Consider the following 18,145-nt stretch of genomic DNA (forward strand, 5'->3'; position numbering starts at 1 on the left):
CTGTGGCAGCTCTCCTCCTGGCCTCTGACTCCATCTGTCGCCTTTTGTTTAGGTTCTTTGGTTGTTATTTTCTGTGGTACCTGTCTCAAGTTACATTAAATTACGGTGTCCTCCTATTGTTTGTCATGGCTGTTAAGCCAGGTTATGACAATAGTGCAAAGGAGAATAATATGAAGTGTTTTCCATGAAAAACAGGAGCAAATCAAATCTAAAATTTTCGAAAACATTAACAAAAAATCCACAAATAGATGAATCCATAGGTGCCGAATTACAAGTATGTGGGTGTTCACCGGGTCCACTGTCCTCCCCTGCAGTAGCCAAAGCTACCCTACAAATGGCCACCAAGCCAGTTGCTACATCTCTGAGCATGCCTCACAACCATAACAGGTGGGTTGGATTCATGATGAAAGCGGGCCCGGCTGAGTGGAGGGGAAGGAGAACAAAGGGGCAGAGACACCTGACTGCATTTTTTATTTGATTAAGCCAACCCACTGTAATACATTAATGTTTAGGGGTTTTTTTGTGAGTGGAATATTTTTGCATCAGTAGATTCTGAGGAGGCTTCTTATTTTGAAATGTGTTTCATAAAGCAATACGCCAAATTGTGTTCATTGAATGAATTTGAGTTCATTGAGCAACAGTTCGTGTTCATATTGAAAATTCTTGCGTGATGTTTTTATTGTTTTATGTTTTATGTTTTTATTGTTTTATGTTAAAATGTTTGAATTTTGAATTTTGAATCTTGAACCCCTGTTCAAGAATTATGACTTTTCTAGCCGGACTGAAATCCTTTCAAAATATTGGAACAAGCACAAAGTGCACAAACGAGTCCAAAAGCTCTCAGCAGAATCTTGCAGCGCTTGTCCTCGGTCTTGAAATTAACATCAAGACTGACAAAGTGATGAGTCATTCAAGTTGAGACTCAATGCCCCGTCCCCTGCGCGCACACAAAAATGTTGGTGCTGAAGTACTTACAGTTGTTCTTGACTGTGCTTGTGTTTTTTCGGTTGCAGTCTGATGCAATCCCGTGGATCTCAACTCTGACGAAGGGGTCGAGAGCCTTGCCACTTCTTGGAACTGGTAAGTTGGACCCACAGATCACCTGTTGGCAGGCACATGGAATGTACATCGTTCCAGTTTGGATTGAACTGGATTGATGGATGGATTTTGTACTTATTATTATATTATTAGAGGAATGTTTTTTTATGGCATTTGAAATGTGAGGGAAATGATTTCTGTCGTGGACGTGTGTACTGTATTTTGTGCAGACTTTGCCTCTAATTTCTGAAAAGAAGTCCACCTCACATGGTGATAGTAGGTTTCTTCAAGAATAATCCACTGGAATAATTTTGTAATTATTGAGGGAATGGTTTTTATGGCAGTTCAAACGTGAGGGAAATGATGATTTCTGTACTGTCTCTACTGTATTTTGTGCCAACTTTGCCTCTAAATTTTGAAAAAAAAACCTCTACAGTAAAATCAGTCCAAACTTCGCATGATGATAGTATTCCTCTCCAGAAAAAAATAATCCACTTGAATGATTTTCTACTTATTGGAGGAATGTTATTATATGGCAGCTTGAACTTGAGGGAAGTTATGAATTATGAACTGTATTTTGTGCGCAGTTGTGACATGCGGGAAAGCATTTACCGTAAAGTTTAGAATACGCGGGCACTCAACAATTTAGGTGCGGATAGTTTGACCACGGAAAAACCAAAGCGTGATAGCTTGACCGCAGTCCACTATCCTAGGATAGAACTCAGCACATTTAGATTTTATCCATGCAGCCGAGAAGCCTTCCACTTTGCGCAAGCTTCGCTATAAAAATGCTCTCTGGCGAGCTTTTGTCTCAAAAGGGTCTGCTGGTCTGTTATTTTCAGAGTGGCAACATAATGAATGGAAATTAATTGCAGCAAAGAACTGCAAATGCGACCTTAGACACCAACACAGTTTGTCATGCACTATGCCATCACGAACTGGAATCTAGCAGTGCCTGAATGGCCCCACTGCTCAAAATGGCACATAACATAAGAGAAGGCTCGGGAGAAAATGATGTGGTCAGATGAGACAAAGTTGGGATATTTGGCATTGACTCAACCCGCCACGCTTGGAGAATGGCGCAAAGAACACCATACCCAGTGACGTGCACAGTGGATGCACGGGCCAAGTGCTTGAGTATGGTGCCCACTATAAATGTAGGTGGGGGTGGGCGGTGTGTTTGTGTGAGTGTGTATTGCCTTTGCACGCCACTAACCATAGTCCAGAACAAAGGTGAAAAACATGCCAAAAAATGTTTGCGGTTGAGCTCCGATCATGATCTGAAGGAATCAAAGCAAAGTATGACAAATAAATGGCGCCTTCTGCTGGACTAGACTCAAATTGGCCACCCTTGCAATAACCCAAGGTGAGGCGGAACAAGTTGTTCACTTCTGCCTGGGTGGTTCCAAGTACCGTAAGTAACCATGTTGGTAATACAAGAATAGTACTTTCGGAATCACATACTCATTTTACAATCAAATTGTTTCAGTGTGGCCGCCTAGGGTGTTCATGCGAGAACCTCCCCTGGGTGCCAACACAGTGAAGAGACAGTGGCCACAAGTTGCCCACATATCAGTTACATAGCAAGAAAGCACTTGGAAGTGGAGTGTGAGAAGAGACGCTCCTCACTCAGTGATGAATTCAAATTAAAATAGACACATCATAATATTATTCTCGAATCCATCGAGAATGGATCAGTAGCCAAATGTGTGTTGCCAAATGGCAATAATACCTTGAGCAGCAGGTGTGTTGGTGGAACACCGCGTTGACTGCAGCTCGGATCAAAGTTCCTTTCACTAGACATGAGCACAGCAGGCTTAAGGACGTAGCCGCAGCCCCCGTTGTCTTGGAAACGGCCATCGTTAAGGTCCATGGGCAATCCCGGGGACTGGAAATTGAGCGCCACTGCAAAGTACAACAGGGCATTAGTAGGATAAAGAAAAGAACACACGCAAGTGTGGTGTTTCTTCATTTTTAAAAAAAATGGTATTTCAGGAGGAAGGCAGACGATATGATGACTTGCAACAATACTGTGCGTTGCATCAGGGAGGCATTCAAGAACACCGGCTTTACAAGAAGTCCAATTCACTTGCCGCATTCGGATTCATGCAAAATGTCTCGAGTGAGCCGTGGTTGCAGACCAAAGTCGGCAAACAACAAACGTGATCTTTTTGGGAAACTTTCTAGCACGTCATAATTCTAATCGGCAGCGCTAACCGTCCGTGTGCATCACTTTAGAGAATGTTCTGCTGATTTAACGGTGATTGATCCATTCCAGCCTGTCTGGCACTGCGGCGTCTTTCAGCATAGCAAAATATCACCATCTGCACAGCGGGCCCCGGCAGTCTGCAGGGCTTCATGTCATGCTCACTTCGCGGCAGATGAAGACAAGCCAGACGGCAGAGAGAACACAAAACAAGTCGCGCCCGCTTCAATGGCTGTGACTTTTCGCCAGCGTGCAATTAGGCACTGCCAGGATCCAAAAAGAAAATCGACAGAAGCAAATAAAAAAAAAAGGAACAAAGGTGAACGGATTTGCAAGGCTTCAGGTAAAACATTGATTAGGTGGCCAGGTTGCGGACGGCAAGGAATTGTTCTTTTCACTGCTAATTAATACAATGCCCTTTTGATGTTGGGCAAAGTCTTTCACCGGGCACAGTCGTTCTGTCTTTTCCTCCACGAATGATAAGAGCTCATCTCTCAACTTACACATAACATTTATGAACCATTTAATATGGAATTCACCTCTCGGGTATTCTTTGTGCTGATGAGTTTATTAGGGGTGTACAAGTGCGCACACTTTCTAATGAAAAGCATGTTTTTGTCTTAGGCTCAACAAAAAAGAAAACATATGTTTTTCAGATGAAAACGAAAATCTGGTGGCAGCGAGCTCAATTCACCCCATTTCATAACAAGCAGCAGTTTGGCATGTAGTGAATATTTCTTCAAAAAGAGACTTTAAGCTGTTTAATGCCAATCCCAGTTGTATTTTACAGTCAAACTAAATATAAACCAAAGACAATTATACATTGTGTTTTTAAAACAACCACACAACTCTGCCTTTCGATAACTTAATGCTAGCACACGATGCAAAATGCCACTTGTGGGGAAACAAATAGCATTGGTAGTCACGGAGTCATAAACCTTTACAATGCAATACAGTTTTATTTATATAGTGCATTTCATAACAGCTAGAGCTGTAACACAGCACTTTACAAAACAATAAACCATAATAATAAACAATAAAAAGCCCATAATACACAAGCGTTGATCAGTAAATTAACATAAAACACTATATACAATTGACACCGGAGAAGAGCCGAAAATTTCAGGTCTGATCAAAAGCCAGAGAATAAAATTGTGTCTCCAACCGACAGTACGCTTAAAGCTACGACCTGCAAGTGGAAGTCTTTCATTGTCCTCCTAAAATAAAATGGTGTTATTTTGCACTAACTATTTGTTGGCAAAATAACGCAATCATTTTTCTGTTTTTATTGCGTTTTTTTTTGCAAAAAAAAAACATATATTGCAAAATAATGCAATGTTATTTTAGGAAACGAATGAAAGACTTCCGGTTTGTAGCTTTAAGTGTACTGCGCTGACATGAATGATGACGCAATGAGTTTTCCGTTTTTATTGCGTTATAGCGCAAACGTAATTGCAATAAAACGCAATAGTATTGCGTTATAACGCAATCTTAAATATTCTCTTGATGTCCCCGTAGTCTGGCGGCCGACCGTGATTGTGTTGGCAGCATCACAATCTTGGGTGACACGTAAACAGTTCACGATTCAATCCACTCACACGACTCCCAGTGGATGTGAATAGGAAATTAGCAAGATAATGAGCTTTACATAATGTTTATGAATTATGAAAGCTCTACCATAGTGTCATGCTTTTTTTTTTTTTTTTTTGTGGTCATGAAAAAAATGAAACTCGTATCTCAAGGCACGAATGTACATTCTTTCTCTCAGACGCACACAACATGTGAGCCTTTGTCCTAATGTAACGATTGTCTCTTTGACCCACCAAGCTGCGAGCCAACGTTCCAGAACTCTTGAGGGTTGTAGTTGGATGAGGACGTCCTGGAGCCTGCTGGATAAATCCTGCTCAGGAACCTCTGGTTGTGGAGAACAAAGTCTTTACCTGAACACAAAAGTCGCGCACCCCAATCAATGAGGTGAGACAAAAAAAATCAAACACAAAATGCTGGTATTGTCAAGCATTCAAATATCCTGTTTTTAACCACATTTGTGAAGGAGCCACAAATGTGTTGCAAATTGACCAAACAGCTCACGTAGTGCTGCAGGAAGATTAACTTGTAAACAACTGCACACTAGGCAGCAGCAACGGCAACAGTTGAAATGACAGAATGATAAGAGCCTGTGCGCATTCTTTTTACCTCCATGACAATGACGAGGCCAACTTTTTCCGTTTTTCTCCCGAGTGGACTCTCAGTCAAATATGCCGCGTTCAATATGCTCTTTGGAGGATTACGACCAAAGATAAATGCTTCAGCGGACCAAAAAGGCTCCTACGGGGACTTCTCTTTGAGCTCAGCATAGTCGTAAATCATTCAAATCTGCTGTTCTCGCCGAAATGACACCCCGCAGTCAAGCTTGGCTTCTTTTTGAAGTGTGACTATACCTGAAGCTTTGGCCAGCTTGCGAGCTTTTTTCTCAGCCATGGACGTGTTCTCGCAGGAGTTCTGACTGTCTCGGGAGTGACCGAAGCTGACGAACTTGACGGACACGGTGTATATGACGAGGTCGGACAGAGCGTCCGCCACCACCACCTTCTTCTTCTACTCAATGCGTTTAGGTGGACAGAGAAAAGAGAGCGGTCACTTCTTTGCGACTCTTTGCGGCTATCAGACATCATATGAGTTTGTCTTAGCAGCGTCTTGGCTTTTTAATATCAGCTCCAGCCCGCAACCTGGTTCAACGGCCCTGACTCACTTTTTTCTTTGAGCCTGACTTTCTGGGAGACCAGAACCTTGATCTGCTCGGCTGTTCCTCCTCTTCCTCCTCCTCCTCCTCTTCCTCCTCCTCCCAGCCCTCATCTGCACTGTCATCTGCCTCTGTCCCTGTCACTCCATCTATCCTAGCACGGGGCTTTAGCTTTTTATTCTTGATCAGGATCTTATACTTTAGGTCCTGCGTGACCATTTACACACACGCGCGCACACACACACACACACACACAGAGGCATGCGGGACAATGTCACTTTACACACATGCACACACACAAACACACGTATATATATTAGGGGTGTAACGAAAATAGATTTGAATCAGAAAATCGGTTTTAACAAATTAAGCAATCGTTCTCAATATAGCTTGAATCGGTCAAAAACAAATAAAAAAGTTACAAATCGGGTATAAATCGGGTTGATGTTGCTGATTTGTTGCTTGCTTCTATTGATAAACATGACAAAAGCTATAAATACACTTTTTAGTTTTTGATGAATCTCTTTGAAAATGGAAATGCCACATTTACAGTTCAAGTCAATTTATGTTGTGAAATGATTGTTTACTTTCAACAAGAAGTTCATCGCATCATACTCTCTCGAACTGAGCCGGACTGCGTTGAATCGAATTGTAATCCCACCGCATCGAACCGAATCGTTCCACTATTAAAACGTACCGTCCTCGTATCGTATCGTGCACCATGTATCGAGATGCGTATCATCTTTTATTGGAGGGATGCACACCCCTAATATATATGTATATGTATTTATGTATGTATTATTATTGGGTATAATTTCTTATATTCCGAAAAAAATGTTTGTAGTGCTCACATTAGAGATCTTAAATTCAATCAAAAAGCCCATGCTGATGGATCGTCATGGTACAATGTGTGAAGTCTGCTAACTTGTTCACTTCTAAGTTTCTTGTTTCACCATCCAAACAATGAAGTTGCAGATTTATTGCACTTATTTCCAAAGGGAAAATTCAGTCTTGCATCACAAATTCAACACTCTGAGCCTTTTTGCCAATGTTCCTCCCGAAGTTAACATTATGCATACAAATTTCACAAACACCACATAGTAATACAATAATTATGACTACAGTGCCTTGAGATTGCGCAAGGGATTTGACTTAGATATGAGCCATTGTACCACCGTTTTATTTTTGATTATTTTTTTGCTTTGACTTGTGAGCGCAGACTTAAGATACAAGTGGTTTATGGTAGCAGTCAAGTCAACTCAACACACTTTACAACAGGGGTCTCAAACTTGGGTCTTTGAGAGCCACTTTCCTGCATGTTTTAGACGTTTCCCTCCTCCAACACATTTGATCCAAATGATCAGCTCATCAACAAGCTCAGTAGCAGCCTAATAACGGTCCTGATCATTTGAATCAGGTACGTTGGGGGGACATTTAAAACATTCAGGAAAGCGGCCCTCGAGGACCGGAGTTTGAGACTCCTGCTTTACCATAAGCAGCAGTTTGGCAAATATTTCAAAAAATTCATCAAAAAAAAGAGGCTTTGAGTTAACGCACGCCACTCCCAGTTGAAGTTTACTGTCAAACTAAACATAAAACAAGTGCATTCAAAAGAACCACATAACATACATACCACATACAGCACTAGTAAAAACTTTGTACTCCCTGCTAGTTAATGATCAGATCTTGTTGTTTTTTTTTTTTTTTTTACTTTATCCTTCATTCAATATAGGAGACATTTCTTGAAGAAGCTTTTGGAGTCATGATTCAAGCTCTCGCTCAATGAAAATACCTTCTTGCAATAAATTTTAAATTAGAAAAGCAAGGAGCTGCCCGACGAGAAAGCCTGCAAAGCATCCACTCGAAGAGAAATCCCTTCATCCAACTCATCATTTTGGCAGTATAGGCCGAAGTGCACATTTTCTGTCAGTCTGCTGTTCAGTAATGGCTGATGCAATGTTTTGACTGCAGGAGTCGGAATAAATTCAAATACTTTGGAATACTAAAAACTGGCAAAGAATTAAATCATGTTTAAATGAGAAACTGTTGAAAAATAGCTTTGGGATGCAGACAACAAACTATCCAAACTGTCTTCAGTGGAAGTCAACCCAAGCATATTTTTTTCAAGAATCCACTAGTTGAAACAAGGCATTCTGATAAATATTATGTTTGTGGATTAAGCGTTAGTCCACCCATTTTTCACCATCTCTGGGGGTGGCCATTTTGTCACTTCTGTTGACTGAAAATGTCATCACAACCTTTCAAGGCTCATCTTCAGAAAATAGGTCAACCGTGATTGGTCGTTACCTGAGCCCTGAGCAGTTGTGATGTCATTTTCAGTCGACAGAAGTGACAAAATGGCCGCCCTCTGAGATGGCTAAAAACGGGTGGATTATGTTTGGGTTGATTTCCACTTTAAGTGGTTTCCAGTTTAGACCAATTTCCCAATTACATCATTAAGACATTTGTCGCTATGACTTGTTTCCACGTAGTCTTCTTACATTTGGGCTTGGGAGGTCTCCTGAGGTTGGGTGATCCAAGCGCACATCAAGTAGCTTGTCCCCTAGTATGGAGGTGAGGTAGAGGGCCATGACTTCCTGCTGCTCCTTGGAACAATGGTTCTCCAGTGACAAGATTACCGGGTAAACAGACACCTGCCGGAAAACAATCAGTACATTGAATCGAATTGACAAAAGGGCACTATAAGACACTTTGCAAGTAAAACGCATCTATTACAGATGTTTAAATGAAGCTAACGTAGCTCAGTATGGGGGAGGCCACGGGGGAACAATAGGAACACACAAGGGCTTCTACTCTACTTCAACGTACTGAGTGTTACCTCAAAGGCATACTGTTCCACAGTTGCAATAACGTCCTTGAAGAGGATCTTTGTGGTCAGGGTGTAACCATGGTAGACGATGGGCTCCATACCAGGCCCATCCCAGCAGTCTATCTCCAGACAGCGGCAGCCTTTCCTCAGAGCACTGCGAGTGCAAGCATTTACTAACACATGCAAATTCGGAGTGCGTTGATACACCTCTACCAAATCGGGCTCATGAGCCGTGATTGTTTGTTAGGTGGCTGATTAAAGCTTGTAAACGATAGTTACTGCTTATCCTAATTCATGAGTTTTACTTGCTGTTGGTTAACATTTATAATGTTGTAGCTATCCACCCATCCATTTTCTACCGCTTGTCCTGTTCAAGGTTATGGGGGGTACACAGCCTATCCTGGCTGACTTTGTGCAAGTGACAGACTACATTGTAGTCGCCAGTCAATCACATGAATTACAGCTCACTCACACACATACACAAGTCTTTAATTAGCCTAACATGATTTTTTTCCCTTTGTAAAACACCCAAGCAAGCAAGCATGGGAGGAACATACAAACTCCTCAACGTAAGGTCTAAGATGACATTTTACGGTATCTAGGACCTGCAAAGTTTAACATATCCGGCGTTGCGCTTTGTTCAAAAGCCCATTTTAAAGTACAATCTGCGCTTTCACTTTGTGCTTTATTAAAAAAGTAACAGGACAGAGCAGTGTAAGTAAGTGGCCACAAAGGAGATTAGTGGTGCAGCCTCCCAGAAAACTGAAATGGCAGGAGTTTTATTATATAAAGAAAGGCACTAGTGGCTTGTCTTGATAATAAAAATGTTTTCTCGCTTTTCTGGAGAGACACAGGTTGCTAGTTAGTCAGTTAGTTAGCAGCATGTATATATAGTATTTACTTTTCCACTTGTTGAACTCATTGGCCAGCAATCCATCAATTATTTTTGCACTTATGTCATGGACTTACGTATATATGAATGGACTAACAATGCCCCTTTCTCGCTGTAGCAAGAAGTGAAGCCACCGGTGTCCATCTTATGTTGCCACACGCTAAGCGCGCCTAACTTGAATATGTTGATTCTTGCATTTTAACATGTTTTTGAATCGACAAATAGACAGCCTTTAACGTACGCTCGTTCACCATAGCTCCTAACATGGCGGATGATGACGTCGTGATGACGCGGTGCACGGGCCCTATTGTTAGTCCATTCGCATATATATCTCCACGGCTTATCCTCGCAAAGCCTGCCGCAAACTAGCCGACATGACAGAAAGCGACTGTTGGCGACTCCTCACCGCACCCCGCTAATTGAACACCACACGTCGACTAATGCATTGCAATGGAAAAACTGCCTCCCCGTACTGGGTTTTGAGGCTCCATATACAAAATAATCTATTTTGCTACTTTTTAATTGAACCACAAAAACATGGCGTGATTGTCAAAGAAGAAGGCTTCTGGCAATGATTGAACGCCCCATTCGCACACTCCACACATGCATTATAAATACTAGTGAGTATTACTGTAAAACACAACACATGCATATGAATTTGCGAAACCATTTAAGGTGTCGATAAGGCAAGTTGTAAATGTATGATACAGGCTTACCAAACATAGGCATCCAGGTGGCTTTTGCCTATTATTTGGTCTCCCATCAAGTAGGTGTTGTGCGATGAAGAGATGAAGTAGCTGCTGAGCGGCTGGTCCATGTTTTGGTACACAGACTTGTGGGTCTGCTCAAAGACACAGCAGTCTTTGGACTCCATGTAGCGAAGAAAGCCTTCAAATGTCATGCACAGACTTTCAATGGCTGCAAGAGCGTGAGCAAGCAAGGTCACAATTAGTGATGGCGTCCAGACATGTTCATGCTGCCAGTCAATCACAGGGCACATATAATCATCGTTATATAATTCACACTCACATTCACACTGTCCTGGAGTGGGAAGTGAACCCACGTTGCCCACACAGAAGTCGGGCTATTGAACCATTACAACGTCAGTGTCCCAATTGCGATTTATTTTTCCAAAATAGTTTTACAATGTTGTAGTAACTCTCCTCTTCGCGTTAGACGGTTAGCGCTCAATTTTCGTGACCGGCGTAAATCCGGTGCGACGCGGTGTATTTTTACACATGTATCTGGATTCAGATGATTGTATTTCATGGCCAGCAATCCATCCATTTTTTTTTGTTGACAAGTAGACTAGACATATACTTGAAAAATGTATCTAGATTCAGATGATTATATTTCATGCAACCACCTAAAGAAATAAAATTGAGTAAACAATGCACAGCATTTTTTTTCAGTGTATCTGGATCCAGATGATTTAATTTCATGCAACCACTTGACAAAATAAAATTGAGCAAATTCAATAACATTTTTTAGTGTAGTGTAATCAGTAACCTATCACTGATTTAAAAATTTTCTTTTTTTTTTGTTTGTTTTGTTAAGGTGCTCCATAGTCTACTTCTAGATAAATTTACATGTAGATATAGTATACTTAAAAAAATGTATCTGGATCCAGGTGATTTTAAGTCGTGCAACTACTTGACAAAACAAAATGGAGTAAATTCAACACAGCATTTTTCCAGAATACACGATTAACTCAAAATCCTAATTACAAATATTTTCATGAAAAATATTTCCGCACCATAAATATTTCTTGTGCTTATCAAAATATTTTTTGATGCATAATGTTCGTAAACTCAATGTCGTAAGCCCATTAAAATGTTACCTTTAGAAAATCCCAAAAGCTTCTTAACAGATTACGTTTGGCCTCAGAAGTTCCACTATATTTTACAATTGCTTTTACTGGATCATATTGTGCAAGTGTACCGAATATTGTGATCAGTGAAGTGTCAAGATGATGTGGTTTGCAGCAAATCACATCAAAGCTTCCCAAAGCTATATTTCTGTCACGGAGGGCAGCTTCCCCCCCCCCCTCCGGCAGCCTGACACGTCCCACAGCTCTCTTCACTCACCTGCCTCCTCGATTTCATATCTCTCGATCAAACTCTCGGCCGTGCCCTCGTCGGCAGCCATCTCCAGCTGCTCCTTGTGGAGGAACCTGAGCAGGGAGCAGGCAGGTAGTGCGGTCTGGCCTGAGGCGTAATTGTTGAAGAGGTTCTGGATCTCTCCTCTCCTGGTGGGTGGGACCTTGCTTTTTCTCATTTTGATCTGCAAACAACCATTTGTACTCTTCCAATCCCTGTCTGAGCCTTTTCGACTCGTATTATGTAGCCACATAAACTTTGGGAAGTCATGATTTTTCGATACACTCCAATGACTTCCCCTCTGCTTGTCATACCTATCAGTCCTGGAGACGTTGTGTGCTATCCTATCGTTGCGCATCTCACCCTCCCTATCTTTCATCTCTACAGGCCCCTCACAGTTGTGACATTGGCTCAAAACTAAAACCGTCCATGTGTACCCAGCATAAGACAGTCCACTCGCTGCCACTGTTCCCCTCGCAGTGCACACAAAATAACAGAATCTGCTATAGTCTCCATCCACACACAGTGCATCTGTGCCTGCGCATGAAGGAACAGGCTCCACTGTTCAAATGAAATCATCTCGTTTATTACCGAACAAACCGTAGAGCCGAGTGAAATGCTGTCCGGGATATGTAATTGCATGGGAGTGCTCGCCCGATATGCATTTTCACGTCGCCACCACACTTGTCGCTTTTTTTTTTTTCTTTTAGTGATGAAAACGTATCCCAAATTAATTTGCAATATGCTATTTAATAATTAAGGCTTGAATGATAACTGCCATCCCCAAGCGTTTATCATACCTGCAGCAGTCCCTCGGCTTGAATGCGCAATCACAGGCGTTATTGACATCTTTGTTCCTTCAGACTCCGTGAAAACTGAAGATGGATAAAACTAACCATGTGTATCATTATTTCGAGTTGTCAGTATGTTATACAATAGGTTGTACAGCACTCTTTTACATGATTTTTACTAGTTGTTAAATACCGCTTTCAACTTGCCAAGGGTAGAGATTTAAATACTTGCTCAGCTCTGCTGTGTTTCCATTTTGATTGCCCTTTTCAATTTTTTCCTTTGTTTTTTTTTCACCCCAAAAAAATACCCTGAGGACATGGAGCTCTATACTATGTGACATCACCTTTCAAGTTTCCTCTTGTTGAGGTCATACAGTTGTTGACGTCATGTCAAAGAGTGCCCCACCAAGTCCTGTGAAAATGCCCCAAAAGAATGACATAGAATTCGTTAGTTCAAATGACTGCGATTTAATATTTATTTAGACACTTTTGGCATTGACACAGTTGCAAGATGCATTACATACAACTGGACGTACAAATATCACCGTACTGGGGGAATCACTTGCTGAATGGCAAATTATGGTAATTTGAGGACATTATAATGCATCAGACTGATATAGCTCTTTTCTGGACAACCAGACACTCAAATGTGCTGACAATGGATAAATTATTCATGCACTCACACATTCACACACTGGTGGTGGTAAACTACTTATGCAGCCACAGCTGCCCTGGGGCAGGCTGACGGAAGCGCGGCTGCCTACAGCCCCTCCGACCACCACCAAACATTCACATTGTCTTGCCCAAGGACACAATGACACATGACTCAGACAGGGCAGGATTTGAACAGCCAACCCTCCGAATACCGAACGACCCGCTCTACCTCGTGACACACACACACACACACAAACACACAAAATGTTTTACGAGTCAAGTTGGCATAAGCAACATTTTGTAAGTCTGCAAACTGTAGTGCCAGTGAATCGGTAGAACACATCTTGGGCAACATGTCGAGCTACACTCAAGCTATTCTGAAGATATTCACTGCAGCACAAGTAAGCTTCTTTGCATTAGTCTTCCGTAACACTGGTGAAGACATCATTGAAGAGTTGATGGGTCCATCTCTTCTCAATCATTGGTTTTCTGTCAAAAAGATACAAAGGACATTTTCCAGTCAGTATGGTACATTTTAGAGTTTACACGGCGTCAAAGGCTGGTTGACGGTTCCTGCTCATTTGAAGTCAGAATTACGTGTTGCCCAGTTTGGATTTAGTGAGCTTTGCACTTTGCTTCTTTACAAGGTTGTTTCATTTCGACCTTTAACATAATCCTCCATTTGCCGATCTTGTGAATTACGGCTTTTCTTGCTTTCCTTCATGTCAGTGTCCTTTCTGCTTAATTTCTGATATCCGTGTTGCCAGAGCTGGCATTCCTTCTATGTGACGGACCGGTCCGTCTATCCGTCACTGAAGGACGCCTGTCAGGTGTTCTTTTTTCTGTCAACTGTCATAGCTCTAAATTACAACGCATGGTAAAATCCGTATTGCACAAGCTTTTAAAGGGCAAACTTGAAAACAAAAAATTAAAATATATCAAAAACCTTATGTACATCATTTTTTCAAATCAGTGCCCAAAATACATTTAGGGACAAATAAAGCCGGGTCTGATCAAGATTTGCTGTACAGTAAATGTTCATAAATTAGGGATTTCATACCTTGCTCTACTTGCCAGATACAGCCAATTTAAAATTGAATCTCATTTCCTCAGCCTTGTGCTCCACTCCCAAAAAGTGCTGCAGTGCTATTCTATATGACATCACCTTTAAACTTTTAGAAGCCTTTGCCCTCACATCATCTAAAAGTGGTGATAGTACAAAAGGATTTCCCAACGCATTGTAGTTCCGAAACAAAACCATCAAAAATATTCTTACATTGCATAATACAAGATACCTTATACAGGTGACACTCTCATTCTGAGCATTTCTGTTGTAGTGTTCACAGTCCATTAAAGTAGTAATCGAATAATTGTAATGAATACATTATATTGGGTGCAAAACAACTGGATTGTGTGGGTTATTGTGGTCTGAGTTTTTAACAGGCTGGTGAGGAACACCATTCAGTCGTTACCATAGCGACAACCATTCCTCATCCAAAAGCTGTTTGAAGGAGCAGTTCATGTTAAATGTTGAATATCACGACAACCTCACTCCACTCACAGGACAGCTCATGAAGTACACTGCACAACTGAATGAGAGCCAAAACAAAGCTAATGTCCAGTTTTGATTGACACTGTCAAGCGAGTGTTAAAGGGGAGGTCAACCAAATTTTTTTTTCCAATATATTCTATGAAGGCCCACTAGTTGAAACAAGGCATTTGCAAGCGCTTTAAAAGGATGAGGACGGATGGAGGATGATTATTTTTATGAATAAAGACGGTGGGACGAATTTGAGGGACAAAGGTGCCCATGTCGCGGACAGAGGAAGTAGGACTGACCAGTAAAATAGGGTAAACTAAAAGTGTCCCTCTCAGTTGGTTTGTAGAAATTAGGAATTTTGCCACATATCCTAGTCAACCCAAGCATATTTTTTTCAAGAATATGTTCCCAGCAGGCGGCACGGTGGTCGACTGGTTAGCACATCCGCCTCACAGTTCAGAGGTCGTGGGTTCGATCCCGGCTCCGGCCTCCCTGTGTGGAGTTTGCATGTTCTCCCCGTGCCTGCGTGGGTTTTCTCCGGGTACTCCGGTTTCCTCCCACATTCCAAAAACATGCATGGTAAGTTGATTGGACTGTCTAAATTGCCCCTAGGTGTGATTGTGAGTGCGGATGTTTGTCTTTGTGTGCCCTGCGATTGGCTGGCAACCAATTCAGGGTGTCCCCCGCCTACTGCCCAAAGACTGCTGGGATAGGCTCCAGCACGCCCCGCGACCCTTGTGAGGATAAGCGGTACAGATAATGGATGGATGGATGTTCCCAGCAGGCCCACTAGTTGAAACGCGGCATTCTGATTAATTTTGCGTTTGTGGAATATAAATTAAGCAGCAAAATGCACTCATTTTTAGCCATATCTGGGGGCGGCCATTTTGTCTTCTGTCGACTGAAAATGACATCACAACTGACCACAACGACCAATCACGGTTTACCTGTTTTCTGAATCTGAGCCGTGATTGGTGGTTGTGTATAGTTGTGATGTCATTTTCAGTCGACAGAAGGCAAAATGGCCGCCCCCAAAAATGGCTAAAAAGGAGTGGATTAACACTTATTCCACAAATGCAATATTTATCAGAATGCCCTGTTTCAACTAGTGGGCTTGCATAGACCATATTCTTGAAAAAAAAAATGTTTGAGTTGACGTAACTTGAAATAAAGTAGGCCTACTCAAACTATTCCATGTGACTAACACTGTACTTTCACTTGGCTCGAAGCTCAGTGAAGAAACGTGGGAAGTATCCGGTGGATTAAACCATTTTTGCGGCAAAAGGAGTTTACTATGTTTGTTGATTAAAATATTAAGTTTCTACCATGTACTTTATGGTTTTTAACACTTCTCAAGATTGTTACAGAAGGACATACAGTAATAAAATCTCAAGATCTGTCGTTTTGGGGTGCACGTGGATTCTCTTTAGGGGTGCTTCACTTCAGCAAGTCCAAAAATGGGCCAGACACGCCTCTGCATACAGATAAAATTGTCACTGTATACCTTGAGAGTGCTGTCTGTCGTCTTAAGTGCTGCGGGGTGCTCTGATCACACCAATAGTTGCTGCTGGGATGCTAACTCATAAGCAGCACTACTTTCACTGAAAAAAAAAAAAAAAAATCTACATTTCATACATCCCGAAGCCAGCGTTGATGAAAATCCAAACAAATCACACGCACTCATGTGTGCAAATGTCAACGAAGCTTAAACAACAGATGATTGCTGACTGACTGTTGTTTATTGATTCAGCATGCTCGGCAAGAACTTCCTTCCGCGGTTTGTCTATCATGCCCAATGTTATTGGTGTGGTGGGAAATCACTGGTGCACAACACTGGTCACAGTGCTCGCTTTACAGCGGGCTGTAATGGCCCAGCTCCAAGCCTGTCACAACCATTGGCCGTGCATGTTTGATGTGATAATTCCCAGCCAGGGAACATGAACATGAAGCCGGGGTCTGGCCTCTGTCTCCGCATCAGTGCACCGCCGTCAGCAGCGGAGCACTGCGTACGTTATCTACCTCTGCTACCGTGTGGCATATGCGTACATCGCCGATGGCGCTGGATGAGCAGCAGCAGTCCAGATGTCTTTTCATGAAAGCGTCGATACGTATGCGTATGCGCCTCAGTGCATCCGTACTCATCATTTGAACTTTGCTGTTCAAGTTGAACGGTGTGAGATCAAACGATGGGAATGAGCTCGCTCACTTTCCGTTTTCTAAGTGGACATCAGGTCGGAACATGTTTGTGAATTATAACAAGCTAATTTGTTGCTTACACGACTCATTGGAGCTGTGAGTCAGACGTGCAGCCGAATGACAGTGGCTGATGTGGGATAGTCACTTGCGTGAGGAGCTGTCTGTGTGTTTACACAAGCACAAGCGAAGTGTGCTTTTACAACATTGTGTTCTTCTGATGCCGGGATGGGCCACTGGTGGCTTGCGGGGTAAAACATAGTACCTGACAGAGGTGAGCATTTCACTAAATTTTGCTGGTCCGTCATTCGTCATTTTTTAGTGACGAACTGAAATGTAATTGTCAGTTGGTCAGTCAGTCCATCAGTTAGTATGGCAGAAGTTCGTCAGCCCGTCCTTCCGTCAGTTTGTCCCCTCCCTAAAAAAACATCACCAAAACAGACATCCGTCAGTGACGGACTGACGGACGTGGTTAGTGACGGTGAAAGATCCACTTCCGTTAGTGCTTAGTCCGTCATTTACCGGCGTACGAAGGGATACTGTTACAGTATCTGAGAGGAAACACATCTAAAAGCCTTCCACTTCTCTTGGCACGTACTGTATTTGTGTCATGTGACATCACAACACGTGCTGAGTTTAATGCCAACCGTTCCGTAAATGAGTTAATTGTGATGAACAGTCAAGTGTTTCTCGTGTTTTTACTGGAATGCAACCTCATGACTTGAAATTTAAACGTTTACGTATGGTATTAGAAAGCCGCATGTTTGGCTGTCAAATTCCTGGGCTGTTTGGTATTGTTTATCTGTTCTATAGTCATCACCATAGCTCTGGGTAAATGGCTACCAACACAAGAAAATCAAAATCCAGCAGCATACACGCTTTTAAAGCATTACAGTTATCATTTTCTGACATTATGTTGCTAGTGAGGAAGGCCGTTTAAGTTATTGGGAGATAGCCCAGCTCAGGGAAATGACTGAGTTCGAGTGGCAGCAAGAGATATTCCTTTGTCATTCAACCCAGATTGGATAGAGGAGACAATGATCTGCCTCGCAGACTCATTTTGAAGAACGTACAATAAAAAGAATACATGCAAAAGCCTTCCTCATGTGACAGGTCCTTTACATCATCTTAATTGCCTCAAGACACATTTGCTAGTTAC

General features: G+C 42.1%; 2 protein-coding genes and 1 long non-coding RNA gene across 6 annotated transcripts in view; 1 reads left to right on the plus strand and 2 right to left on the minus strand.

Moving 5' to 3' along the window:
* Window positions 1–12,857, minus strand: part of LOC147148898 (1-phosphatidylinositol 4,5-bisphosphate phosphodiesterase zeta-1-like) — a 16,240-nt gene extending 3,383 nt beyond the window's left edge. Inside the window, exons 1-10 of one of the 4 annotated variants that reach the window (XM_086029613.1) lie at window positions 12,609–12,857; window positions 11,797–11,957; window positions 10,426–10,627; window positions 8,827–8,971; window positions 8,489–8,641; window positions 5,997–6,194; window positions 5,686–5,842; window positions 5,068–5,184; window positions 2,771–2,943; window positions 976–1,102 (exon numbers count right to left, since the gene is read on the minus strand). In XM_086029613.1, coding sequence (XP_085885739.1) covers window positions 976–1,102; window positions 2,771–2,943; window positions 5,068–5,184; window positions 5,686–5,842; window positions 5,997–6,194; window positions 8,489–8,641; window positions 8,827–8,971; window positions 10,426–10,627; window positions 11,797–11,857 — 1,333 coding nt within the window. In that variant the 5' untranslated portion in view covers window positions 11,858–11,957; window positions 12,609–12,857. Of the gene's footprint in view, window positions 1–975; window positions 1,103–2,770; window positions 2,944–5,067; window positions 5,185–5,685; window positions 5,843–5,996; window positions 6,195–8,488; window positions 8,642–8,826; window positions 8,972–10,425; window positions 10,628–11,796; window positions 12,574–12,608 lie in introns of those variants that run through there. The other 3 variants (XM_086029611.1, XM_086029612.1, XM_086029610.1) reach the window with 3 other exon arrangements.
* LOC147148899 (pleckstrin homology domain-containing family A member 5-like) overlaps window positions 18–18,145 on the plus strand; it is a 100,831-nt gene continuing 82,703 nt past the window's right edge. Inside the window, exons 1-3 of the mRNA XM_086029606.1 lie at window positions 18–387; window positions 1,014–1,080; window positions 5,072–5,218. The gene's annotated coding sequence lies outside the window, so the exon portion shown is untranslated. The remainder of the gene's footprint in view (window positions 388–1,013; window positions 1,081–5,071; window positions 5,219–18,145) is intronic.
* Window positions 13,052–14,449, minus strand: LOC147148900 (uncharacterized). Its single transcript, XR_015086575.1, has 2 exons — window positions 14,314–14,449; window positions 13,052–13,742 (listed from the first exon to the last, which is right to left on the minus strand). It is a non-coding gene; the product is annotated as an uncharacterized LOC147148900 (long non-coding RNA).

The sequence above is a fragment of the Filicampus tigris genome, chromosome 4, assembly GCF_054856515.1.
Source record: "Filicampus tigris isolate MCC_2025a chromosome 4, RoL_Ftig_1.0, whole genome shotgun sequence".
NCBI lineage: Eukaryota > Metazoa > Chordata > Actinopteri > Syngnathiformes > Syngnathidae > Filicampus > Filicampus tigris.